The 27,557-nt window shown below is 38.4% G+C and overlaps 1 protein-coding gene across 1 annotated transcript; it reads left to right on the top strand.

The window, feature by feature from the left end:
- The first annotated feature begins 887 nt into the window (after window positions 1-887).
- Window positions 888-25,814, top strand: LOC145488972 (putative neuropeptide Y receptor type 6). The gene is made up of 3 exons (XM_081467837.1): window positions 888-937; window positions 3,607-3,756; window positions 22,517-25,814. The coding sequence occupies exon 3, from the start codon at window positions 22,847-22,849 to the stop codon at window positions 23,957-23,959; it is 1,113 nt and encodes a 370-aa protein (XP_081323963.1). The 5' UTR covers window positions 888-937; window positions 3,607-3,756; window positions 22,517-22,846; the 3' UTR covers window positions 23,960-25,814.
- Window positions 25,815-27,557: the final 1,743 nt, after the last annotated feature.

Here is a 27,557-nt window from a genome sequence, read left to right as displayed (position 1 = left end):
ACGACAAGGAATTTAATTTGTTATTCATGAAACAATACTTGTAGCTTCAATATTAGCGGAGAATCAACACAGAGGATTACAGAAACAAGCCGAAAACGAATAAAACTAGCGAAACTTTATTCATGTCTCCGTGAAATAGGTCCGCTATGCTAAAGATATACACAGGTCTACTCACTAGCAAACAGAAGCACCTTCAGTTTTGATCCAGTTTGTATGGCCATGGCGAGTGACAGTTGAGTTATAATGTTTATAGCAGAAGAAATATAAGATTATAACAGAAGTTCAAACTTCCGCTTGCAAAGCTAAAAGGAGCTTAGAAGATGTAGGAAGTCAGAGGAGTCAATTTCCGTTTATATGGCGCCCGCGTTAAACATAAGGTGAAATGGCGCGAAATTCAAAGGCATAATGCCATAATGCTTGGTACACAAGGGGTCAACTTTTTCAAAGTTGACAGGTGAATGTTTTCGTATCGATCTATAGTACAGCACTGGTTAGGATCAATGAAGCCGCTTATTACGTTGAGAGAAAACCGTGAAATAAAATCGCGCGCCGAAAGGTATGCCAATTAATGACAGGTGTCCCAATCACCGTTAATATAAACATTTTTTAGTTGTTTTTAACTTGCTGTGTTATTAATTACTTTGAGATGTTTTTAATATTCAAGAAACCTAGATGGCGGTCTTTGTTATTTTCTGAGCGCCTGGCTGGAGATATTGACTCCATCGCTCCGGAACAAGTTCACATGCCATTTTAGTTGTCTTAGCAAATTTTTGTCTCCACTCGCCTCGTTTGACTTACGAATTTTCGTCTGAAAGCTTTAATCCCCTTTTTTTGCTTCCAACGTTCGAGAGGCATTCATTTACACTTATTTGAGCGACGTGGAAAAGTTTCTAAATAACCGCGAAGGAACGAATTAGAAGTCGTGTGGTGTGCTATGGTGAGTTACATTCAGTTATAATATTCCTAAAGTATTTCTGTCGTTTAGTTCCTTCGACTTGATGTCTAGTTATATTTGACTAAGAGTGTCGGACTTAAAGATATTGAAGAAGTTTTGGCCTCAAATGCCGGCATCGACAGAACTACCGAAAAACTATTTAAATACTTATTTCATTATCTTGCAGCCACTAGAAAGTTTCTCATGCTTCGATCCTTTCTTCTTTCTTACTTTTTCTATTTCTCATTTATTTTTTTTCTGAGCGCTCCGGCTTCGCTTCTCCAAACCTGGTTCAAAAACTTTTTTCTTTCTCTCAATTTCTATTGCCAACCGGCTGTACTGTAGCGCAGCACATAATGCACACAGTTTTAATTCTTGCTAATCAGGCTCCAATTTAATCTCTCCCTAACTTGCAATGGATAAGTCTTAATAGACTATTCATATGATTCGTAACCGATGTTTAGGGTTAAGACTTTCGTGAGAGTTACAAGCAACAAATTTAATAGCTGAATCGAATCTACCTTTACAGCAATAAGTAGGAGAGAAATCTAAATTACGCGCTTTGAAAGTGCATGGACAATTGTACACAACTTTAGTTGCCGTAGGCTTTTTTACCCGCTGTGAAAAAAAAAAATATGTGGCACTTAAGTGTTCGGAGAGAGTGGTTTACGTAATACTCCTAAGTAAGGTTAGATAAATGTCCTAATATTCTAAAACCTAGAACGTAGGCTAGAGCGATAAATGCGAAACAAGGTAGCTCATTGCGCGGCCTGCCGCATGCATCGTATCAGTGTAAGATCCCGGTTCTCTATTTGTACTGTTCATGATGTTCAGTTTATGATCACAAGTAAAACAAAAGATAAAAACGTTCTCTTAAAGGATACAGTTCAAATGTACTAGCGGTACTAACAATTAAGGAGAGATATTGGCTCGGCTTTTAACGACGATAGCAAATATACAACTTTAGTTCTCAGATAACTTATCTTCAGTGAATAATACATGAGAACACTACTTCCGCGACATGTTTTTTAAATGATTTATCATTTTCATCATCCGGTAAAATATAGGTTTACGCAAAGATAATTCTAATGGCCTCAAAGTGGTTTGTATTAATGCTGAAAGCATAAAAGTCATATAGTTTTCAGCAGCTCCTGTTTCTCGCACGTTTTATGCAAATATTAATTTTTGTCGTAAAAATAGCCAAAAAGATGAGGTTTTTAAAACTTGTTATCTCAATTTGTCGCTCGACAGGATATCTCGTACACCGAAGTAAAAAGCGTATATTTCGCAATATCGCATCCCACTCTCAGCCGTTTTTCATTATATGTTCATTTTTCGCATTCCTGGTCAGTCCTCTAAAACTGACCATCCAAATGTCGAATTTCAGAAAACAAGGTAAATTTTCTCCCACCAGAACGTCAACCCTGAAAATGAATTTCTCTGAGGTCGACAGATTTACTTTTTCATTCAGCAACTGTAAAACTAATCGCCTTGGTGTAGTTTGAAATATATGGCGTAGAGAAATCGTCAAAAGTGTACTTTGGGACTCAGAATCAGTTTGGGACTGGCCATCGAAAGACTCAAGTCTTAGTTATTTTTATACTAGTTTTGAATGATTTATATTGTGGCCACCCAATGATTGTGGGTGGAGGACTTTCGGCGCCAATAGAAACGAAGGACTAAAGTTACGAAAGTCGGCTTTCTAAACTTATGAGATCATCAACGAAGACACTAGTAAAAGAACAGCTTTCTCTTTTATGTTTTGTTTCCGTACATATAGTGTACTGAGGCATTATTACTTTTCTTCATTCTCCTAAACCTAAAATAGAAACAAAGAAGCTTGTATACTGGAGTGGAATACTGATCAGGAGAAATGGCTGCTTATTACATTTGCATCGTACTTATTATATGTATCGTATTTATTACACATATCGTAGTCGGAAACATCAATACATATATAAGGAAGGGAAGTTATCTTTAAAAGCTCTCTTCTAGAGTGTTTGATCGGTATTTACTTCCGACTTCTACACGCCGCAGATCGCTCTTCCGTGAAACGCGTATCTGGTTCAAATCAGTGAATAGTTAAAGCACATGCATCCCTTCACAGCTTGTTGGTGTTGATGCTGAGTCATTCATCGTTGGACATTTTTCATTCGAGTGCTGGTGAGATACACCCCTTGGAGTGAAATGTAATAAAGTTGCGGGTAGATTGTGCGACAGCAGTCGTATTTTGGCGTAATCATATTTCAGGACTTCAAAATTTCATGACGATTCTTGATCTGCGACGGAGAGAGGCTACCCACCGTTCATAATTAAACTGAAATTCGCCGAAATTGCTCAGATGGTTGGCCTGACATATTAGTTCGCGTCGTGCGCGTTGTTGCAGAACACAATGGCGCGGGGTTTGATTTTTATGATCAGCTACCATAAGATATGCATGAGACAGTTTGTAACATATTTTAAGACTCAGCACCGTTCATGAAATAAAATCAGCAATTTCAAAACAGTTTTTCACTGAAAAACGAAAAACAGGTTTATATGACGCGATTTGTAGCCAAGCGTAACTACTTCCAATTCATCGCTCCAAACAGATATCTCTGAAGCTATTAATTCTTTGTTAAATTTTCCATTTCCGTTTATGTGTCTTCATGAATATGATTATGTTTTGCCAGGAAAACCAACATTTCGACATTGACAAATTTCGCCGGATGCAAGAGCAAGATTGGAGTCTCTGAACCAAGGCACAGACACGAAAGTCATTGATTTTTCTGAACGCCGACAATGCAATCAGCAGAAGATAGACGACTTCTGAAGAAGCACAGGTAAAGATTTCAGTTTCTGATATCTCTTATGCTTACCCCTACGTACTGGTCAAGAATTTACTTCATCCGCTACATTTAAACACTATCTTTCCTTGGAAAAGGTATTCTTTTCTAACAGTGCATTTCTCCAACCAATGGGTTGCTTTGAACTCCGTTATCAAATGAGACAGGCTAGGCAAGAAAACAAGTAGTATTCTTAATATTGAGACTGGTGAACTATGGACTCTCCACCCATCATTAGACTAGTACGGCAGAGTTATTCCTTGACCTTGTTATCCGCCGTCAGATATTTTTAATTCACAACAAACGTGAAGACCTTCTAGCTTATTTGAAACTTCAGATGGACTTTAATGAAATCCTTACATGATTCGTAAAGTCAGTAAAGGTAACTTGGAGACTTCATTTTGTCCCTTGTACAATAAAGTTTGTAACAACAATCTTCGAATTAGGTTTACACCGGCAAAATTGAGTTTATAAGTACTAATAACTTGCTTATCGTGAATACGGAAGTCTAACGGTGAATGTATGAAAAGAATTGCATGTAGAACTGACGAAACTTGCTAATCAGTGCCAAAAAGGTTACAAACATTTTTCGAGATATTTATCAAAAATTTGTAGCTTTTCACAGAAACAATTTGATATATCATTCGAGGTTTTCAATGGCGTTTCACTTCACCACTTTAAAAATATCTTTGCGAAAAACAACATTGAACGAAGTTTCCGCTTTCAAGGTTCCTTGGAGAACAATTAGCGTCTTTGTCAAAGGGGCCGCCACGTTTGATTGCGCCTTTGAAGTCAAACGCACGCGTCCATTTTTTTTTTATATTTCCTGCTGCACTTCCTTTAATTCTGATCAAACACTTATGAATCTGACACCGCCTTCGTTGCGGCCCTGTATGTGGTGGCTATGTTATCGTAACACTTATCGCATGTTGTAATATAGAAAACGAGTTTTAGCAATTTTAATAAGATCTTTATAAAATTTCATAATATGCTAAGTAATCTATTGCAAATTACATGATATAGGAGTCACAGCGTTCCTTATCCACCCCTTATCCTGCTGTAATTCATAGACAGTTCATTTCAAAGTGCGTGTATACTGTAGTGTAAATAATCCGACAACGAGGCAAGTTTGATTCTCTATACGAGAATACCACTCAGTCACGCCTGTAGAAAGTGAGGAAAAGTTAAATTAATGATTTTGTTAACAGACACTGTAAAAAATGGAAATCAGAAGCTAACAATTTAAGATATTCTGCGCCAAAATCAAAAACAATTTTTCCTTTAAGGAGAAACGCGAGCGTTATCGTGGTCTTTGGAAGCCAAGAAGCTTATGGTGCATAGCCTCCTTAACACTTTTGTTTGTTGACGTTCTCGTTGTCATAGTCTTCGTAGTATGCGTCAACTTCCTAAAAACCTGTAACTTGACAGGGTTCACTCCAAGGCGTTTTGCAGCAATTCGCATTTAATTCTTCCTGAGCACGCGATCGGGGCATATTAAAAAAACAATCATTAATTACGAGAGCAATCAGTGTCGTGAGTTCAAATAGAACATTACCAGTTGGCCGATACCTCTTTAAAAGCTCTATTTTGATTCTTGTTAATCTGCACCTCTTTTGCTCTTAGGAGGGTCTATTATAGGGGGTCGTACATTCCGCAAATAGCCATACTAGTTTTGCTCATTCGAAACCGCAGGTCGCTTTCATTTTCTCCTAAAAACCGAAACCGCCCTACTAGAATAGGGCGATTATCATCATAACCGACTACCTTTTAACAGTACGTAACAAATTCTTTAGGATATGTTAGCTCAATAATCGTGCTTCTCCTCAGAAAGACCTGAAAGACCAAACTGTTTCTAAACAGATTGTTTTTAACTCCATTCGGAAACCAGCGAACAAAACGTTTCGACGCCTAATCGGCTGTTCACAAACACAAAGATTCCTCGAGATGTTTGAATAACCATCCAAAAACAAGCAAAAGCCGGAAACGGCGAGAAAAAAATTATGATTTCCAGTAACCGCGCGATAATTTCTTAGCCGTAAACCGCCAGTTAAATGCGGATGTACCCGAAAACCGGCACTCAAAATTGGCTAAACCACCAAACCGTAGAATAGACCTCCTCTTATGGCTAGGGGCATTGTTTTTGTTGTTTACCTATTGTTTCGTTTGGCCCATCATGAAGAATAAACAGTTGCCCCAACAAGACCAGTGCCTGCTTATCACCAGGGCGCTATGTGTACCCTGCTAATCATTGTTGCAGTCCGCCAGGAATCTTCCACCAGGAATCTTCCTGTCACAAACAAATTGGCAAGAATAAGTCACGTGGTAAACGAATCAGGCGCGAGTAATAATCCCAAGTTCAGGTTTCTTTGTAAAGAAACACGTGCTTGGCATTGGTCAAACAATGAAAAAAGCTATGTTTCATATACTCTGTAGCTGAATTATCTAGTTTCGAAGACCATGCATTTCTCTTAAGGTGCTGATATACGAAGGACTCACAAAGGATAAGCTGCAGTGACGCGGAACAACAGCAAACTCATAAACTGTCCACTCCTCGCATGTGAACAGTCGGGAATGCAAGTCCCTGTAGTCATCTCTCATGATACTGATAGGTGCAATAAGTCATACAAGACATGGCAAGGCGAAAATAACAACTGCAATTTTCTATGGCGTAGTGCCTTAGTGCAACGTTGGAAATGAACCTTTTATCTTTCAGATCACAAGGCCTTTTTTGCCACCCTTGGCTGCACGGACCCAGCAAAAGTGACGAAGTTAGTGATGTGATCGTTCTATGAGGGGCGATAGACTCGCCGCTTAATGAATGATAAGTCACGTTCGCCAGCCCGCAACAGCTATGTCCGAGACAAAAACCCATTCCTTGACAATTTTCCCGTTTACCACCATGTTAAGAGGCTGTCTCTGTAAGAACCAACCACTGATTTTACTTCGAAAATTCGATTTTTCTCATAAGCTGGGATTTCGAAGCCCTTACCTAGTCAATCGCTAAAATGAGTTTTATTTCATTAAAAATTCCAATTGAAGTTTTCTAGGATTGATTGAAGTTCGGTCCGCTCGACACAAGTTTCATGCCCGCCGAAACTGGAAAAATAGCACATATTGCCGGCGCTCTAAAAAAAATAATATTCGCTCAAAAGTCCCAATTATTTTTTTCAACTATAGATATATCATAGCAGTTTGTTTAGCCATGTTGCAATTATAATTCAATGTTGTTCCTTCAACGGTTAAAAGAAGATTTTCTACCCGTTAAATCGAGTTTTGAACCAAACGCCAAAATAGCTCTACTTTGAAGGCACGTTTTAAAAATGTGGCACCTGTTTGAAATTGCTGAACTACATGAATAGAAAGTATAAATGTCCCTTAATTTAAAACAATAATAAAATTTGTCTGCCCACAAGGTTTTCAAAACTGACGACCGCTTAAAGTTCAGGAAATTTTGAAAATATTCAAGTGAGTAACTAACACACTCGCCTTCGTAAAGTGCTCCGATTAATTCCCGTAAATCTCTTACCTGGCTTCAAGATTAAAGTTTTGGTCCTTTGTAGCGATCCTCGAAACCTAGGTAGCATTAAAACTGCCAGCTTTTCCTTCCAACTGTAGGTTTGTATATAAAGTAGATTTACGCGTTCCTCATCTGTGTCGAGCGTGACCGTCACATACTTCGATGTTCTTTGTATTACTGACCATTGTTTTCCTCGAAGCCGGTTTAATCATGTAGACTCCTCTTGAAAGGTTTGTAGAAGCATTCTTTTGGACAACTCTCAGCACACATACATGTATGAACAGTAAACGGTGATTCGGAAAGCCAAGGAAGGATTGATATAAAACGCCACGGCCATTTTGTGTTTACAACAAGTGATTTAGTTCCCAATCTTCCCGTTATACTCACGGGACATTTATACTTTCTATTCATGTAGTTCAGCAATTTCAAACAGGTGCCACATTTTTAAAACGTGTCTGCAAAGTAGAGCTATTTTCGCGTTTGGTTCAAAACTCGATTTAACGGGTAGAAAATCTTCTTTCAACCGTTGAAGGAACAACATTGAATTATAATTGCAACATGGCTAAGCAAACGGCTATGATATATCTATAGTTGAAAAAAAGAATTGGGACTTTTGAGCGAATATTATTTTTTTTTAGAGCGCCGGCAATATGTGCTACTTTTCCAGTTTCGGCGGGCATGAAAATTGTGTCGAGCGGACCGAACTTCAATCAATCCCAGAAAACTACATTTGGAATTTTTAATGAAATAAAACTCATTTTAGTGATTGACTAGGTAAGGGCTTTGAAATCCCAGCTTATGAGAAAAATCGAATTTTCGAAGTAAAATCAGTGGTCGGTTCTTACAGAGACAGCCTCTTAAGTGGTTACTTTGAAAATCTTATGGCAATTGGCAAATATAACATTCTAAGTGGCAGCTGAAGTGGCACCAAAACATGATTTTTGTAATGCTATATTATTACACTCTTGATATGTCTCGGGAAAGGCCAAAACCCTTTTCAAACAACAATAACATCTTTATATGTCATAAAGACAAGATCAGTTAGAGCAAATTAAGCAATGTACAGTGGCTCGATTTATATTACAAAATGTCAGGTACTATTACATTGATTTGCGACAGATGTGTCGACAAAATGCGACGACGATTCCCTAATGCAGCATGAAAGACGGCGCCGGAAGACTATATATTAAAAAACGAAATTGAAAACACAGGCACTAAATTACAGATTCATCAGATTTTTTTGTCGGGAAGGTGAAAAGGGGCATTAAAGCAAACAAGACAAGAACGCCCAGGGTGAGCTGGTACAAGAAACAACGAATTTATTTTTTATTATCACTTATTTAATACTTTTGAAAGCCTTATCACGTAATTCGGTGTAGTCTATGTCATTTGTCTTTGAGGTCAGATCACAGCAGCTCAATGTGCAGAACATTTCGTGAGACCAGGTACAGAAAAGCGCATAGAGAATTTCGGCCAACTAGTTTACTCTTCGATGCTCATTTCACGTTGAAGAGGCGTGCGATTGAAAATGTACGAAGTTTACGAAGGCAAGGGCAGCCTAAATTCCAGTAGGTAGATTAACTTCGGTTTCCACAGCATGGACCTAACGTATGCTGATTTTCCCTTTTTGTAGACCTCGGTGGGATGGTAGTCCATGCCTCTCTCCCTACCCCCCTCACAACTTCGCCTCCATAACTTTGTCCTAGCAGTTTGCTGGACTCATTTACATTCCTGAGTGAATGCATCACAATGCTACACGCCTCGATTCGTTTAGACCTTACGATCTTGTGTTCATAAGATCACTGAGCTTCTCACTGCAGAACCACTGTGCTGACTATTGAAACCTACAGCTACTGTTTGACGACAAATTTGAGGTTAAGGATTTGAAATGCTGATACTGTCTTGAAATGTCATTTTCCAAGCCTTCAGCAGTTTTTCTTTAAAAGTCATGCAGGAATTCTATTCTGTATTGTACTTCAGTGTTGGAAACAGTAAAATTTGTGGGTACGTACTCTCCATTCGAGTCAGTAAATCTAACATTGTTTTGTTGTTCGCTCGCCTGAAAGATGCACCAGTCAGAAACCATGCCTTTGTCAACACTATGTCTCACCCATGGAATTTACATCGATCAGGCGGAGTAAAAAATCTGCCGGCAACGTTGCCTAATGCATGCGCAATTACAGAAAGACAAAGAAAATGGGCTGCATTACGAAGCACGAAATTGTGTTTGGCGCCGAATTCCGAAGAAGTCCGAACAAGTTTGTGTTTGGAAAATTTCTTGACAAAATAGAAAGAAAAACTGAAGCATGCGTGGCAAGAGCAGAGATAATCGTAGTCGACAAACAGGCGAGTCGGCCAACGATCTGAGCTCCCCAGACACGCTAACTTCCACCGGTGTTTATATTTTGCAGTTGGAGAATCGGAAAAATTCTCATGTTCTTTCAGTAATGCCATCATCTCAGACTGAGGCCGCTTGTCACATCAACTCAACAACTTTTTTTTTCAAAGTTTTATACTGGCAACTTGGAAAGCATTAAGAGATCAAAAAAAGGTTTTAACATTTACAGATGATGAATGGATGGGATTTTTCAAGATGGCGGACGACAATAAATCGTACCTGGTGTTTGCAGTGGTGTGAGAAGCGTTTAAACAAAGTAGAAACCCAAATGTAAATACAAGCGCATGGACCATTTTCATTTCCATTTCACTAGTTCCAACGCATTTCTGCTTATGGTTGAATCGCTTGTTTCTCAGCTGAGCTTAGATTTCACCCGCAATACACGTTGCGTCGCACATCTCCCGCAAAAACGCATGCGCAGTCACCACGTAATTTAAAACAAACCGTTACGAGAAAAGCTTTTCATTAGAGCTAAAAATGACTAATCTTATGCCTAAACACACTTATTCGGTGTATTTCATATATACTGAAAAGTTAAGATGATTGAAAGAGCGAATTCAACAAAGATAAGGGGAGTCTGGTTGTGAAACCAGTTAAAGGCGAGCAATTTTTTTTTTAACTGATTCTTCGGTCGGTTGGATTTTTCTGAGGAAATAGAGAGACGTGTACTCAACTTTGCAATTTGCCGCTGTTTCGCGTCTCAATACAAGATGTAGTCCTTTCTGAGAGCGACAATACAATGTTGAAAATAAAACGAAACCTTGTTGGTTGTTTTATTGTTCAAACGTGTGATTTTAACATGATACAGCATTCCCGGTAATGAGCTAGCATGGAATACTTATTCACAGCGTTTGACTTGACGCCAAATTTGGCTCCTTCCTTTGAAGCTTATTTACACCGCAAATGAATAATTATATATTCCTTTTTTTTAGCATGTTGCGCCCTGCCCGAAGAAAACTGTCGCCCAACAGACAATATCTTAATTAGGATCAGTAAAACCCTGCTGCAATGATTTACTGCTATTCAACGAAAAATCTTTTTCTCCGAGGAAACTGATCCGAGCTAATTGTTCTAAACAATTTACCATGAATGTTTCAGTGGCAATTGTCCACAGATTCTGTCATGGTCATGTAAAAAACGTATTTTAATTTAATTTTTGGGCAAAATGTTTAATATAAAATCCGACTTCCTTGCGGCGTCTTAACGGGATTACATGGTAACTGTCCATTTCTTTCTTCTCCGCGTATTAAAAGAAACCTTTGATCCACCTTAATACATGAATGTTTGTTTTGGTGTAATTACTGGCTTTCGGATCTTTTTCTTACCAAAATTGAAGGCAATGTGGTAAATAAGAAAGGTAAACAGACAAAAGATTGATAGCCTAAGAACCTGCATAGACAAAAGATCCCAAAGTGTTTTGCAATCAGTATTTGCGGATCACTTTCTTTTATGAAAGCAGCTGTTTATACCTTAGTCGTCTCTTTTTGGAAACCCTGCCAGGGAAACCGTCTGGGTGACGAATTACTACTGAGGAAGTTGGAGGTAAGACGTTTCGCAGGGTAGATTTCATCTTCGTTATCTTGTAAGCCCACAAACATACACAATCTATACCTTAACGCATTAATTTGGGTTCAACGCGAACCAAATGTTTGTTTTTGTTCAAATGGATTTCAGTATTTATCCCATTAAGTAACATAACCGGAAAAATTACTTCCATTTTAATTAGCGATCATTCAGTCTACATCTCAGTAACCCTAGAACACGTTGGTTAATGGCTTTTAGGCCTTTACGGATTCAAAAAAAAAGCTTTTCGGATTTAGCGGAAGGTTGGGATTAAAAAGAAAGGAAGCTTAACGTTCTACGATAAAGACTCTAATTGATATGTATTCAGAGACCTTATTTTTCATTCAAAAGTTGTTTGTAACTAACAACGCCATTCGTTTCTTGCTTCATTATCGTTATTTAGGTCAGGGCCTGCAACCCTGCCAGCTAGAATGTCAACGAAGCCATTAAAAACACCCCGGACATTAGGAAATAGATCCAATTTTGATGAAATATATACTCTTGGGAATGAATAATCTGTATTTCCGAAATAATTGAAAACCAGGAACAGAAATTTGCTAAATATTCATGCTTTGACACTTAAAGACACATTATAGACAACAGAATCCATTTTAATTACTGTGAAAACACTTGTTCGGTGCAGTCAAAACAGAACTCAGCATCACACAGTTCACCACGGATGGAAATCTCATTTCTTCGCACTGAAAACAATGCCTTCGAGAATCGGGTAAGTTTTAAATCTAACAAATTATCTTCGATAAGGACTGCAAAAATACGGAAATTAAATAATCCTGAATTCGACGTTTTCGAAGTAACAGCAAATGAATACGTTTAGCTTGAGATGGCGTCGAAAAAAAACCAGTGTTTGCCAAATAGAAAAGCGAAACTGATTTGTTCGACGATAAATGCACGCCATGTCAAACGACCATTTCGACGGCTAAACAAGATGTAATTTTTTCGTAAACAGTTTCAAAACTAGCTCATCTTTATTCATGTTTGTTTTATCGTCTTATATACCGCAAAAACGGTATCGTCCTCAGTGGGTTTTCGCTTATCTCATAGCAATACTCCAACCGCAGTACTGTCAACAACATAGTCTATGGTCGGTTTATGGTTTCCCCACCCCAAAGTGTGGCCCTGATATTTGGAAGATGGTATAATTTCAATCACAATTCGGTCGTCATTACCTTCTTGAGGATGTCACTCGGTGACAATACCAAAATTTAACGAACCAGGTTTCAATCGCTTAGAGCCACTTAAATACAATAGCTGAAAGTCCTTGACTACTTCATTATTTATGACTGAGATCCTACTTGAAACCATTTAAGTCTGCTTTATAACCATAGTCAATTCGCTCTTAAAATAGAAAGTCAACAATGGATGAGGGTCGAACGCCTCCCAGGAAAACTTACGAGGCAATAATCTTTTTAACGACTTTGTCTGTGCTACAGATTAATCTACATGCTACCAGTACTATTTTATCCTGTAAAAACAAATTCGTCTAGTATACTTGAAAGCGCCGCAAATTATTCCAGCGACGAGGTGATAGCAATTGAACATCGCCGGATAGCAGAATCTTTTTTTCAATTTACATCAGTTTCATAATAAGATGGTTTCTACCGACAGGTATCAATTAAGGAATTTTCAAGACAATATGCGAAATTTCCACAGTTTCTATATTGACATAATTTGAGGTAGAAAAGGTGTCGATAGTTTTCAAAAAGCGAACATCGCCAAAAGATAATGACTTGGATATATTTTGTGGCCATGATTAATGTCGACAGGTTTATAAAAAGCCCAGTGGTGTTTACAGGCCATTCCTTTTTTTCAGTGTGTTTTGCCATTTATTATTGAACATCTTAAATCTTTTTTCAAGCTGCGTAATTAGTCACCCGCTCACATACGCCAAGCCATGCCGGAAAATGGAAATTGTGAAAATGATTACACATCCGAGGCGTCAGTCACTACAGTATTGAGAAATCCAAACAAGAATAAAAGTGGCGAGCGTTTTGTTTCCATTTATTCAAAAAGGCAAAAATCCGCAACAATGGCAAAACAGAAGGACATCCAAGTGACAAAACAGGTTTTTAGTAGAACTTAGCTATTGTTATCATTGCAATCTATTTTATCTTTTTTTTTTTGCTATCGAGATGGTTAAAAATGAATGGCGCGGACAAAGTACATTTGAGGAATAGGTTTTGATGATCGGTTGACTTTTAGAGTGACAGGCGCAAGATTGATTTGACTTCCACCGCAGAGCTATCCGAGGTGTTGTTTATCAATACTGAAAAAAGTTTATGAAAAAGACAGCTTACGGAATGAGAGATGCAGAGATGTTGAAGACCCTGAGTTTGATAAGCCAATGATTGTGGAGAGTTTGAAGGAACTGCAAAACGTAAAATCGAAATTTGCAAACGAAGCTGATTGCGAGGTCGAGTTTTTTCTCGTTAATTAATCCTTTGTTTCTTCTGAAAAATTTGATACAATTTTGATTTGTCAGTGTTGCAGTCAGGTTACAAAATCCCAATTTAGTGGTTTCATCTACTACTTTGTAAGCTTAACAGAGCAAATAAAATTGTCACAATTTACAAGTTTTATTATTGAGGAGAAAAGATAAAAATATATTTTCTAGGACTGAAATATACAAATATTTGCTAATGTTTAAGCACCATAGTAGCCGATGGCAATATACGCGACAGATTTTAATCCCTTCGTCCTTTCATATTGCACTTCAATCACAAAAACATTGCGGTACGCAATTTTCGTTTCTAATTTGTTTCACCTGGAGAAGGTTAAAATTGACAGACTAGAAAGCGAATGAGAAATGAATGGAGTGTATGAAGTGTGGCCTGCATAAATCAAATATTGATAGTTCATTATTGACAGGAAAGAAAGAGAAAATACAAAAGATAAATGCTGTCCTATAAAGAAAGCTTGAGTGGCATTGTGCAAGTTTTGTCGTTTATCGAGGCGAAGTCAAATTGGATTTGAAAAAAGTTTTTGTTTTGATTAAGGTTGTGTTTTAGAAATTCACGATAAACATTAAGGGAAAGAACTTAGCTGCTGTGAGTTGCCCCGCAGATAGCTGGCGTCGAGGTGACTGCGATTTCCTGGGTTGATTCAACACCCCCTTTTTGCATTTTTACCTTGGCCTGAAGGAAATGAGGCTGTTTCAATTCGTCTAGATAATATTTTCGTTTTAGACAACACACCACCCACAGCGACCTTATGAAGAAGCGTAATGTCAGGACAAAAGAAACCTATATTCGTATACAGAAGGCACTTAATTCTTGGCATCATACTAACTTAACTTGAAAATTTGTCAGTGAAATTTATTGCTTCAGAGTCATAAACTGCACTAACTCAACAATAAATATTTCACAAAGGACACGGTAATTCTATTCAGATTCGTGACTGCACTTTCGTTTATTAATTTAACTCAGTGTGACCTTAAAACCGCCTTTGAAAACAACACAGTGTTTTCACGAAGCCTTATGTTATAGTAATCTATTCGTCACTACACTGCGACTGAAAAAATACTGATTGATAATACAATTTCATGATGACTTCTAAAACCAAGCTTCAATTGCAATTATAAATTCTTGTGCCTTTTCTTCCATCCTTCAATGCTACAATTTTGGAGTTTAAAAACACTGATTTGGCGCCAGTTACAATATAAAATGAAAAAAAAACTACCATTTTGATTGCTCTTCTGGACAGATTTATCGAAAATGAAGACATAACGGAGAGTTCTTTTGGTTGACCAAGGAAAACCAAAACAAAAATTTTCCAAGAAAATATATCAAACCTCTCTTGTGATATCTATCAGTTTTGATATGAATCAAAGTGATTTAAAATAATTGTTTTGGAAGTTAGTTAAAATGCTTTTCCACCTAAACAGCATAATACAAAACATGACGGGAAAAATTTGATTAAGTTCATTAACTTTTGTAGGCGCTGCCAGGTGATTTCAACCTCTAAACTTAAAATTAACAAAAGAACTGTTCCTCTATGTGTTTGAAGCTCTTTTGAGACACCAAACTCGAGGTTTCATTACTGGTTTTGACCAGGAAAACACAGTATTCTAGAATTTCTCAGCCGCGTTTGGGACAACAATTCTGCTCCCCGAAAAATTTTAATAATAATGGGCTTGGAACGGAAAAAACGTGTTCTTAATTAACGTCAATTATGCCGGAGTCTCGGTTGAAGGGAAATGCCTTGGACCCTGCTGTTCCGTGGACGCTTAAAATTCTCGATTCTGGCAAATTTCCTCAGCGCCGTGATGCGTATATCTCCATACAGTTTTAAGAATGCTGTATGTTGCTATACAGTATGCTCATGATATTCAGAAAACGAGCCCCAACAGTTTAGTAATATTTGTATCGATAGATGAAGCCACACTTTGGAATATTGTAGGTACAACTTTATTGACCATAATCACCAGCTTGAGGGAACATTTTGATAATACACCGAAGACAGTGCTTAGATTGGAATTTACTAGGACGGTTCTCATGAAGATGAACTGTAGAGTATTCGTTTCCCTTGTTTTGATTGGCCACCACTACATTAATGTCCAAAATGCTCATTTTTTCAATTAGTAAAACGAAACCGCGTAAAAAACACAATAATTTCCTCAGTGTTTAAGTGGTCGGCATTTGTTTTAGTTTTCATCTGCTATCCATTCGTTTTAGGCCGGTGATCGCTACTGAAAGCCATCAGTTATCCCGGGTGCAGATCGAGAAAGAAACATTGCTAAATGGGGACTTAATGTTAATTAACACCTCATGCGAATCTTTATAACAAGCATTAGCCCCATTATGTTTGAGCCTCGCAACCGTTAAACAAAATGACAAGAACTTGATGGAACATAATCTTGTGTTTGTCAAAACTGCATGTTGCATATTTGAAACTCTTTAACATTTCGTTTAAAAGACGTGAGGCGCTAGATTAAGGCCAGAGGAAATCTAATTAGTAACTTGGTTTTTCGCACATTAATTTGCTCACCAGCTGCATGTGGAAAACAGCCAAGACTTTACTTTGACACCGAGCCAGCGGAGAATGTTTATTCACGAGAATACTCCATGATGAAGGTCACGAGTCGTGTTACAAGCCCTGTTAAGCAGTGTTAAGAACTGAGGACTCTTTTTGCCGTCAAAACAAAGCCTGTCTGTTCTAATTTCAGATTTCAGAAAACACTTCAATTTAGAGGTATGTTAATGGTCTTATCAGAGAGGTGTACGCCTATTTCATCGATGGCAATGTCAAATTCCTATCTATTTTTTGTTTTGTTTTGATATTTCAACTATTCTCAAGATGGAACTAGATCATCTGAATCAAGGAAGACAAGATATTTTCATTGACAGACGCTGCCTCTATGAATTAAACTTAATTTCAAGCAGAGAAAGATGCTGTGAAATTGACGGCACCGGTTTTCTTAATTAAGAATAACACCTTAATTAAATAATTTATTGATTTCTCTTTCTTCTAGGGGGGTGGCTTTATTAAAAAAGGGCTTAAAAGCGAAGGCGACTTAATAATAGATTTAGTAAAGTTTGCTTTCCGGTGAAATTAGTAATGACACAACACTGGAATAACAAGGGCCATCAACATCCGCTAACTGCACTTAAATTGCACTCATAAATACATTTACCTCGACAGGGTCTTGTAATCTGCGTTTTAATAGAGCAGCTAGCGGTGTTTTGCACCTGATAAAATACCTTAGCAAGTTATTAAACAAATCAATCAATCAATAACTGAACTTATCTTGGGATTGGAAGCTTACAAAAAGGCAAATTTATGTAAATTCTGCCCAGAGGCAAATCCGAACAAGCGTACAGGTAAGTTCTAAGCTCCATCCGTTAGCAGGCAGTTCCGGAAAGGAAATGTACAAGATGTACTTTAATGTAAGTTAACTTTTACTACAACTTTCTCGGGAAGATTTCCTTTGTCCAGCCTTAATTAAGCGCGAAGCTTCCTTCAATTTACATGCTGAACGTTTCTAAACTATAGAAATGGCAAAACCCACAGTCAGTCGACGTGGAATTATAAAAGAAAACGATTACATTGATCCGCAATCCCGGACAAAAGAGTTGGGACACGAAGTAAGTTCTCCCTTCCCCCCCCCCCCCCCTACTTTCAATGTTGATAATCAGGTGATTTTTTCCCTTTTTGTTGGAAAAAACGCGATATTTTCCAACATTGATTAGGGGGAAAGGGGGATACGTGATACAGCTCAAGTGTCCCAACTACTTTTGGCCGGGATTGCGGATCTCGTTGATTTCTAAGCTGAGCGGTCAGAACAGTATTCAACGACTGATTGACAGAGTGTGTCGCAGAGTTGCTTGCAATCTAATTGTCTATCAGGGAGATGGAACTGTATTCAGGCGCATTTCAAACCGCTAACATCAATTGTTGGTGTCATCTGTAGACCCTCTGTAGTCTAGTGATAAAGCTTTTCTCGCTAAAAGGTCAAGGAAGTCAGCATTGAACTACACCGACGTTTAAACGTGTTACTTTGTATTTATTATTAGTAGGCACCACTAATTGAAGGTCAATTAATAATACTCTTTTACTACACTACGAGTTGCCTTATTTAGTTGTTTGATAGTTTGGCAAGTTCTGCCTTGTTAACCTTGCAAAAGAAATCGACACTCTGAAAATTAGAGACTACAAGATCCATGAAAATGGGCTAGTAAAATGTTGTCGGAGGCGTTTGGTTTTTTCAACTCCATGAGTTTCCCCTAGGTTTGGCGCACAGTCTTGCCTCGGTGGCTAATAAATCAAAAATTTGAAAATAACTTCTGGATATCAGAAATGCCACATATATCAGAATGCTGTTTGTCAGTCGTCAATTTCCCTCGCCCAGACTCTCTCAAATGCCTTTCACTTATCTAAAAACTACAAGCAACAACCTTAGCTTTTGCTCTGTGCGTATAGTACAGCTGTTTCGAGAAATTAAAGGTTGTCGGATGAAAGCGTCGGTCAAGCTTGGTCTGGGTATTCATTGGAATTTTGCCTATAGGTGCAGAGAAAATCTACAAATTTGTATTTTTGCACGTGAAGCATTAGTAAGGATACACTAGATACTAAAACTCTTAAGACCGTTTTTCTGTAGCTTCTCCTTCACCGTCACATTATTTTTAGTTAAAAATTCTTCAAAAATCTTGGTTCCACAAGTCTGAAGAAATATATCTGATAAAAAGTATTCAGCGTTTGCAGCGGCTCTCTACTTCTTCTAACCATACCATAACTTTCGAGGTTGACGTGCGCGCTGTTGCGCTTCATTCCAACAATCTTTCTCGAAACAGCTGACTGTACACTCAATGCGAAGATGAAATACTCAGTCTTTCATACTTGATGAAACACGGATGAAATATCACATTAACACAATATCGTTCCCAACCAGTCCCCCATGGAGAACTGCGCTTTGAATCATTGCTCCAGTCAGCTGGAGTAGCGGTGATGAACGATTCAAAACGAGTTTGCTATGTTGGTTGTGGTTTCGGCCAAAATAAAGTTTGTCTATGCCGTGTACTGATGTGATACATAGTGACCTTAGAACAAGAATAACAAATTATGGACTCGAGTGTATCCGATAATAAGCTGCAAACATTTGGAACTCGCTGCCAGACAATGAGAACAAGAACATCACTTAGATGAAGATATCAAGATAGCCAGAAAGAAAATAAACTTTTACTATTTTAGCGTTCGATTATGTTTTGTAATACTTAAATTTATTTCTGAATTCTTCTTTCTCGAAGATATTAGCTCAATAGAGCTACTCGAGTTGAAATTAAATGTATGTATGTATGCCACAGAGCGATTGCGTGGATGTTTATAGTCAAGTCATTTGCTCAATACTGAGTTTGTTGCCAGTTCATAACTTTTATACGAATGAAAACGTTTTAGTCTATATAGTTCCTACGATATACATGGATCAATAAGGACAAAGTCATTATTTTGTATAAGGAAGAAAAGTGATACACTTGTTTGGAGTCTTTGTAAAGGCAATTAGTTGGTAAAAAAACCTTGTTTGATCATATTTCTAGCTGTAACTCTTGTTTCAATGGAATTTTTTAGTCGTACCAGTGCCGAAAGATTTCTCGAAAAATGCTCATAAGATTAGCTGTTGGATTTCCCGATGTTTTAATTAGACTGCATACCTAAATAATCAGAGAGATAGCTTGCAGTTTTAATTAACCGCGCGGCCATGGGCCGAGCGCGGTTCTAGGTTTACCCGTGGTTTATTTATTTATTAACCGCGCGGCCATGGGCCGAGCGCGGTTCTAGGTTTACCCGTGGTTTATTTTTTTTAATTTTTTTTTTGTCGGTGACCAGACGCAGACCTCCCCTCGGCCAAACTTTGAGTCACGCAACGTGTGATTTTTTTCCGCCAGAAGCTGTTAAAACATAAATACACGGACAATTTTACCGATATTGTTTTCTTTTTTGTGGGTAAAATATATTTTCTTTTCGTTTTATCAAAGCGTTGGATTTAAAGGGAATAATAAATACGCTGAAAAAAGGTATTACGTCAGCCATGGAATGCGCTGACGTTGCAGCTTTCACTTTCGCTACGTGACAAATACGATCGTGTTTACTTTGCAAGTTTATTTCGGCAGAAGCGACGGTCATTAATTTGTTTGTAATTTTGTGAGTATTTCTTGTGGTTTTACGCAAATGAAGTAAATCCTTTGACTGTTTCATCACAGTCAGTTCATAGATCGGAAGGGAAATTAAATATTTGCAAGCCAAGCAACGTGTCAGAGCGTGCAAAGATTACGTCATTGGTAGGGAAATAACCACCGTACTAAAGATAGCCGTAGATAACGCAATTCTTGAATTATGTGACTTGTGTGACTTCTTTGCTAACCCTTAACTCAAGGGAAAAAACAATTAAATTTAATCGTGACTTTAAAGAAAGAAAGCGGTTTGTAATAGTGTTCGTATCTTCATGCCCATACATATCCCGAAGAAAGTTCCAGATTAAGACTATTACGTCATCGGAAATGTCACAACGACTACGACTGATGGTGCGATAATAGAGTTTGTGTTGATCAAGTGCTGTGATGTCTACAGTAATCAATGAATCATCAAAGATTGCTTTGGAATATGCACTGCGTTGCGACTGTAGTACTAAGAAAACAGTTAAATTTTAAACGCGCGGTTATAAGATCTAACAGATCTTCTTGTTTTTTATTTTTTTTGTCGGTGACCAGACGCAGACCTCCGCTCGGCCAAACTTTGAGTCACGCAACGTGTGATGTTTTTCCGCCAGAAGCTGTTAAAACATAAACACACGAACAATTTTACGGATATTGTTTTCTTTTTTGTGGGTAAAATATATTTTCTTTTCGCTTTATCAAAGCGTTAGATTTAAAGGGAATAATAAATACGCTGAAAAAAGGTATTACGTCAGCCATGGAATGCGCTGACGTTGCAGCTTTCACTTTCGCTACGTGACAAATAAGATCGTGTTTACTTTGCAAGTTTATTTCGGCAGAAGCGGCGGTCATTAATTTATTTGTAATTTTGCGAGTATTTCTTGCGGTTTTAGGCAAATGAAGTAAATTCTTTGACTGTTTCATCGCAGCGAGTTCATAGATCGGAAAGAAAATTAAATGTTTGGAAGCCAAGCAAAGAACGTGTCAGAACGTGCAAAGATTACGTCATTGATAGGGAAATAACCACCGTACTAAAGATAACCGTAGATAACGCAATTCTTGAATTATGTGACTCGTGTGACTTCTTTGCCCATACATATCCCGAAGAAACTTCCAGATTAAGACTATTACGTCATCGGAGACGTCACAACGGCTACGGCTGATGGTGCGATAATAGAGTTTATGTTGATCAAGTGCTGTGATTTCTACAGTAATCAATGAATCATCAAAGATTGCTTTGGAATATGCACTGCGTTGCGACTGTAGTACTAAGAAAACAGTTAAATTTTAAAAGCGCGGTTATAAGATCTAACAGATCTTGTTTTTTTTTGTCGGTGACCAGACGCAGATCACCGCTCGGCCAAACTTTGAGTCACGCAACGTGTGATGTTTTTCCGCCAGAAGCTGTTAAAACATAAATACACGGACAATTTTACGGATATTGTTTTCTTTTTTGTGGGTAAAATATATTTTCTTTTCGTTTTATCAAAGCGTTGGATTTAAAGGGAATAATAAATACGCTGAAAAAAGGTATTACGTCAGCCATGGAATGCGCTGACGTTGCAGCTTTCACTTTCGCTACGTGACAAATACGATCGTGTTTACTTTGCAAGTTTATTTCGGCAGAAGCGACGGTCATTAATTTATTTGTAATTTTGCGAGTATTTCTTGTGGGTTTTAGGCAAATGAAGTAAATCCTTTGACTATTTCATCGCAGCGAGTTCATAGATCGGAAGGAAAATTAAATATTTGCAAGCCAGGCAAAGAACGTGTCAGAACATGCAAAGACTACGTCATTGATAGGGAAATAACCACCGTACTAAAGATAGCCGTAGATAACGCAATTCTCGAATTATGTGACTCGTATGACCTCTTTGCTAACCCTTAACTCAAGGGAAAATAACAATTAAATTTAATCGTGACTTTAAAGAAAGAAAGCGGTTTGTAATAGTGTTCGTATCTTCATGCCCATACATATCCCGAAGAAAGTTCCAGATTAAGACTATTACGTCATCGGAGATGTCACAACGGCTACGACTGATGGTGTGATAATAGAGTTTGTGTTGATCAAGTGCTGTGATGTCTACAGTAATCAACGAATCATCAAAGATTGCTTTGGAATATGCACTGCGTTGCGACTGTAGTACTAAGAAAACAGTTAAATTTTAAAAGCGCGGTTATAAGATCTAACAGATCTTCTTGTTAAGTGAAGTTTTAGTAGCAGCTATTGATGCCTTCGAATGTGATCACTATCGCCTGTTACCAAAACAGTGGTTTTTCTCTTTTATCACTGAGGAAAACGAAATTTTCGTTTTCACAGTGAATTCCAACTCCTAGCAGATGTTCAAACAAATCTGACCTTTTTACCACATAAAATGCGAAACTACGCTTACAAACCGACCTTGATGTTAAATAAAGACTATAGAGGGATTTAACTCGATCATTTTTGTACACTCATTCCTTCTAGAGATTTTTGCCTTTCTGGTTGTAGTGAAGTGCGCGGCCCCTGAAACCTATTATACCGCCTTTTAATAGTTTATTATTATTACAAATCTTCTGTAAATAAACTCTATTTACCCTGTATTTACATGGGCATGATAACGTTATTTCTTTCAGAATTAGCCAGATGACCTGTTGGTGTGTTTTAAGATAGCAGATACAGTGCTGACGTGCGGATAAACTTCATTTACATACTTCACATAACTTGTACAAAAATAAATATATAAAACTTCATCACCAGCCACGATTATCGTCAGATTCTCCAACACAGCCGGACTACGACGACGTTCAGTTGTTCCGAAATCGAAAGAGTACATCAGAAGCCAAGAGCTTGGCACAATTTACCCACCTGGCGGAAAGTTTAAAGTTGTGAACTTTCAAGTTTAAGCGTTCAATAAGAGGGTACTTTTCTTTGGGCTGCTGTCGACACCTTACTGTTTTAAAACCATGCCAAACATCACTGAACCGACGGAAACTATAGAGCTAGAAGACAAAGTGAAACCGGGGTTCTACGCAGTGGCTTTTATCGTGGGGCTCCTTGGAAACTTGCTCGTCATAATCATTGTAGCAGCGAGACGACACCGCCGAACTGCAAACGATATTTTCATCCTCAACCTGGCCATTAGTGACCTCGTGTACCTGTTTGTCTGCCTTCCCACGAACGTCTACATGATGTTTGCAGACATTCAGTACGACCTGTTTTGCCGTTTGATCTGGCCTTTAATGACTGTGACAGTAAACCTCAGCATATTCACCCTAACATCAATGGCTGTTTTTCGGTGCCACGTTATTTTGAATCCTTTCAAGCCGGAATTGAGCCATCGCTATGTGCTTCTTTGGATTCTGGGAATTTGGCTGCTTGGCCTTGTTCTTGTCATTCCCTTGCTACTGGTGACAAAACCAAAACTTGCTGAGCCACAAGGCTGCACTGAGGTCTGGCCTTCCTTCGCATACCGACAAGCTTACACTGCCAGCCTCTCCGTGCTGCAATTTATGCTTCCGCTGACCATTATTGCTGTCGCATATGTACGGATCGGCCTCGATCTGGTGCGTCAAGGGAGACATCAGGTCCCGGATCGCATGGCTAATCAGGAGAGAAGGCGAGAGAACATGCAAGTGATTAAAACTCTAGCAACAATTGTGATTTTATTCGCCATTTGTATGCTGCCCGCCCAGCTCGCCTGGCTTCTTCACGATTTTGCTTTAGAAGATAACCAAAGCCTGGTAGCCTTCCTGTTTAGCTTCTCTCCATCTCTGCTGTATTTCCACAGCTGTTTGAATCCAATTGTTTATGGCACGCTGACCAAGCACTTCAGGCATGGTTATATTCGATTCTTTTCCTATATATTCTGCTGTGGATTTTTCGGACTTTTCAAAAGAGATTCGTCCTCAGGACACCTAGGTGTCAACAAGCTGTGTGCGTCCTGGGGCGACAGGAAGGATAAAAGCGATGAATGGATACAACGAAACAACAATACCGAGACAATATCATTACATGAAGAACTATTGCAACACGGTGGGGCAGTGATGGTGCCAATCGAGAAAGAAACTGTCGTTTAATTTCCAATTCGCATACACATTTGTAGCTATGTATTTTTAAATACCCTTAGTTTTGTGTCGCTTCCCTATTTCAGGTCAACCAAACACACGGGACAGATTATCCTACCGTCATATTCCAAACATTATAAGATAAGGCCCAAACCTTTATATTTTCAAGATTTCTGCTTCAGTGTATTTTCAAGGATGTAGCGGGCTTGCTGTTACACGGAACGACTTTTGTGCTTACTGAAACATGATTTGGCAGGGACTTATTTTCAGATTTTTTGAGTCTTATAAATCAATTAAGAGACATTGTTGAGTGTATTATCAAGAGGTAGAAATGAGTTCAACTTTGTGCGATAATTGCAAAAATTGTAACAAAGTTGCTTATACTATCAGTCACGGCGCTTTTCAAACATTTTGCACCAGTAAGATGACAAGAGAATATTGCCCGACTATTACTTTGTTTACACGGATGCAAATAAAGACTGCATTTGATTTTTTAGTCGTCAGTTTTGGTCACTCTAAACATAATACTTCTGCATTGTGGGGGAGCTACAGATTGAAATTAATTTATCATCCTTCAAGAGTCGTATACCTTCTTTATCTTATTTTCTGGGTGGGGTCGAGGCTGTTTTTGGAAGTTTGACGGTAGATGCCACGTTATATGGCTGAGACTAATCAATAACCCCTGGATTGGATCTTCCGCTAATGGCCGGGCATGGGTTGTTGTTGTTGTTTTTTTTTTTTTTCCTGTCCAAGAGTGAGTTCCTAACAGTAGATTTTATTGGACTGATTTGTTACAAATTACCCACCTGTGATTTGTTTTTTACTCAAGTTAGGAATTGTGGTATCATCTGTGATTCCCACGTGTGAAGTGAATGAGTTGTAGTGTTTCTAATCTCGGAGGCAGTCTTAGGCCCAGTTCATACGTCGCATTTCTGCCGTGTCGAATTCAATTCAATTAAGTGCGGCAGAAATGCGATTGACTGTCGATTCATACGTCGCACTTGTGTCGCACTTAATTCAGAATTTGTACTGTCAGGTATATCGGCCAGCGGAAAATGTTTTAAACGGAGGGTATTCAATATGGCGGACGAAAATACTGAGCGACGAAGGACTTTAATTTTGCGAAAAATTGACCGCCAATGGAACGAGAAGGAGAAGGCTGACAACGGAGCAGTATGTGTTGCAATATGTTCAGGTTGCATTGGGTCGAGAATGGCCAAGTTTCCTCTTTTTCTTTGACGGGAAAACATTTACGCATGCTCAATACATTAACATAATGTATGCATTAGATTCGACACGGCCGAAATTCGACGTCTGAATCGGTGTCGCATTTCTGTCAGATAATGCGACAAGACCAGTCGAACGTGCGGCAGAAATGCGGCAGCCGATTCAGACGTCGAATTTCTGTCGAATTTAATTCGTTGAATTGAATTCGACACGGCAGAAATGCGACTTATGAACCGGGCCTTAGTTGTTACTTTACACCAACACGAGTGAACACGCGTGGATGAAGGATAAGAGAATTACTCTCCATACACACCTTATTGCCAAGGTAAACACTCCCAAGTTGTTTTTAGGTCACTCCTGGCGTCGAAAATCCCAGCAGTGTCACGGTCAAGAAATAGCCAGCTTCTCTGACGCTTTTTAACGATTTTTCTCACGGAGACGCCCTAAGCGGCTTTACACGCATTTTCATCCTCCACGCGCGAAAACACCCACGCGACGCGATGAGCAACTCCGATCTCTTACTCTTCACATTCTCATGACTTATTGGCTGAGAGCAGTCAGTGCAGTTCAAGTGTAACACCAGTGCAAATTACACATCGTAATTCTAGATTATGATGTAAAATGATAACGAAAATTTAGTGCGGAAAATGAGAAAAAATGGTTTCAAGAAAGATCTTCCAGCATTTCCTCCACAGCTTTTTTGAAAAACTCACTGGTGCAAATTAATTCCAAATTGAACTCGAAATCGTATGACTACCTATACATAAACAATCGACAAGTCATGATCGAAACAACATGAAGAGATGTAAAACACGGTAACCAGTATCACTCTATTACAATTACATTTTGCCCTAGTGTGACTGATTGGGCTGGCAGTGGCTCAGGAAAATTTACGGTACTAACATTCATGCATATCCATCGACTTGTGTTTCTGAATAAAAGACAAGTTTCAAATAAATGCCACCAAGATTCCAAACGTAATGTCTGTACAAATATTTTCGCCAGTGGTGTAAATTTTTGCGCGTTTTTTTGCGGGAACTTTAGTGGAACCCTGTCTAACGGCCACCGCGTTAATACGACCAACTCGTTATTACAGTCACTTTAATATATTCTGGCCCAAACAAAAGCTCAGTCAGTCTTAAAGAACCCCTTTAATTCGGTCACCCCGTTAATACGGCAGATTTTTGTGCCCCGTTGGTGACCGGATTAACGTGGTTCCACTGTACTTTTTTTGCGGATAGTGGAAAAAAAACCGCAGAAATCGCGAAAAATAGATTCCGCAAAAATTCCGTTCCACACGGTAGAAATATTTTAACGAAATCATTCCATGCAGATCAATATATCAGTTAATCGACCATTTTCAGTTCTGATGGCTACAATACTGTTCGCTAGCTGCACTAGTCGATTTAGGCGGTTCCCTTTCACTCAGCTTTCGGCCGACAAGAAAAACAAACCAACTTCTCCCGTCCTTTTAAGGCGATTTCTTAGTATTGCATTGCGCATCCTACTGCTCACGATTTTCGCGTCATTAGCGCGCGCACATGAGCGCGTGCGCGTACAAAACGTAAGAGATTTCCCTCAAACTAAGCTCGATAGCGAAATAAATGCTCCTTTTCTCTTGAACGAGCACGGTGCCCCCGATTTTTTTTTTTTTCCTTTTTTTTTTTGCGGTACTTGCTAAGAACAGTCTGGTAAAGAACATATTTAAAGAATAAAAAAAGTTCCGGATAGTAGAACATGGTTTTTTTTGGAAAATAGTTCCGTACTGGGTGTATTTTGGCCAAGGCGAGGACTTCAAGCTAACCACGGAACTGTTCGAAAAAGTGCAATATTCCCACAACCAGGCAATCAAAAACGGGTTAAATGAAGCAATATTGCTTATGTGAATAAAAGAAGCTTAACTTTCAAGATAAAATTTTGTCTTTCAAGTCACAATTAAATTATCTAAATTTATATACCTTCATAAGGCTGTTATAATTTCTTTTTTCTGTTTTTTTCGTCGCGTATCTGTAAACTAGCTTTTTAGCTAAGCGTACCGACCACGTTAAATATATTGATTGATTGATTGATTGATTAATTGATTGAAGTAACCAAGAGTTTATTCTGTATGAAGGTGATTCGAATTTTTGACGCGCAATCAGTAAGAAAAACCCCAGTTTAAGAGCCTGATGACGCGTAAACAAGCAAGGTGACCCCATTTTGTTATTGCATTTTTTTTAATGTTCATATCATGAATGTTAATTAAGCCAAGTTTCAAAAAATGTTTGATAGTAGAACAATTTCAAGGGAATTACCTTAAGTGTTACAGTTAGTGTTGTATTGAAATTTACACGGTAAAATGGTTCACTTCAGTATGTTCAAACCACCTGTGAAATCAAAATGT

The sequence above is a fragment of the Orbicella franksi genome, chromosome 6 (assembly GCF_964199315.1).
Source record: "Orbicella franksi chromosome 6, jaOrbFran1.1, whole genome shotgun sequence".
NCBI classification, from domain to species: Eukaryota; Metazoa; Cnidaria; class Anthozoa; order Scleractinia; family Merulinidae; genus Orbicella; species Orbicella franksi.
Note: the sequence above shows the minus strand (reverse complement) of the source record. Positions and strands in the feature narration are given on the sequence as shown.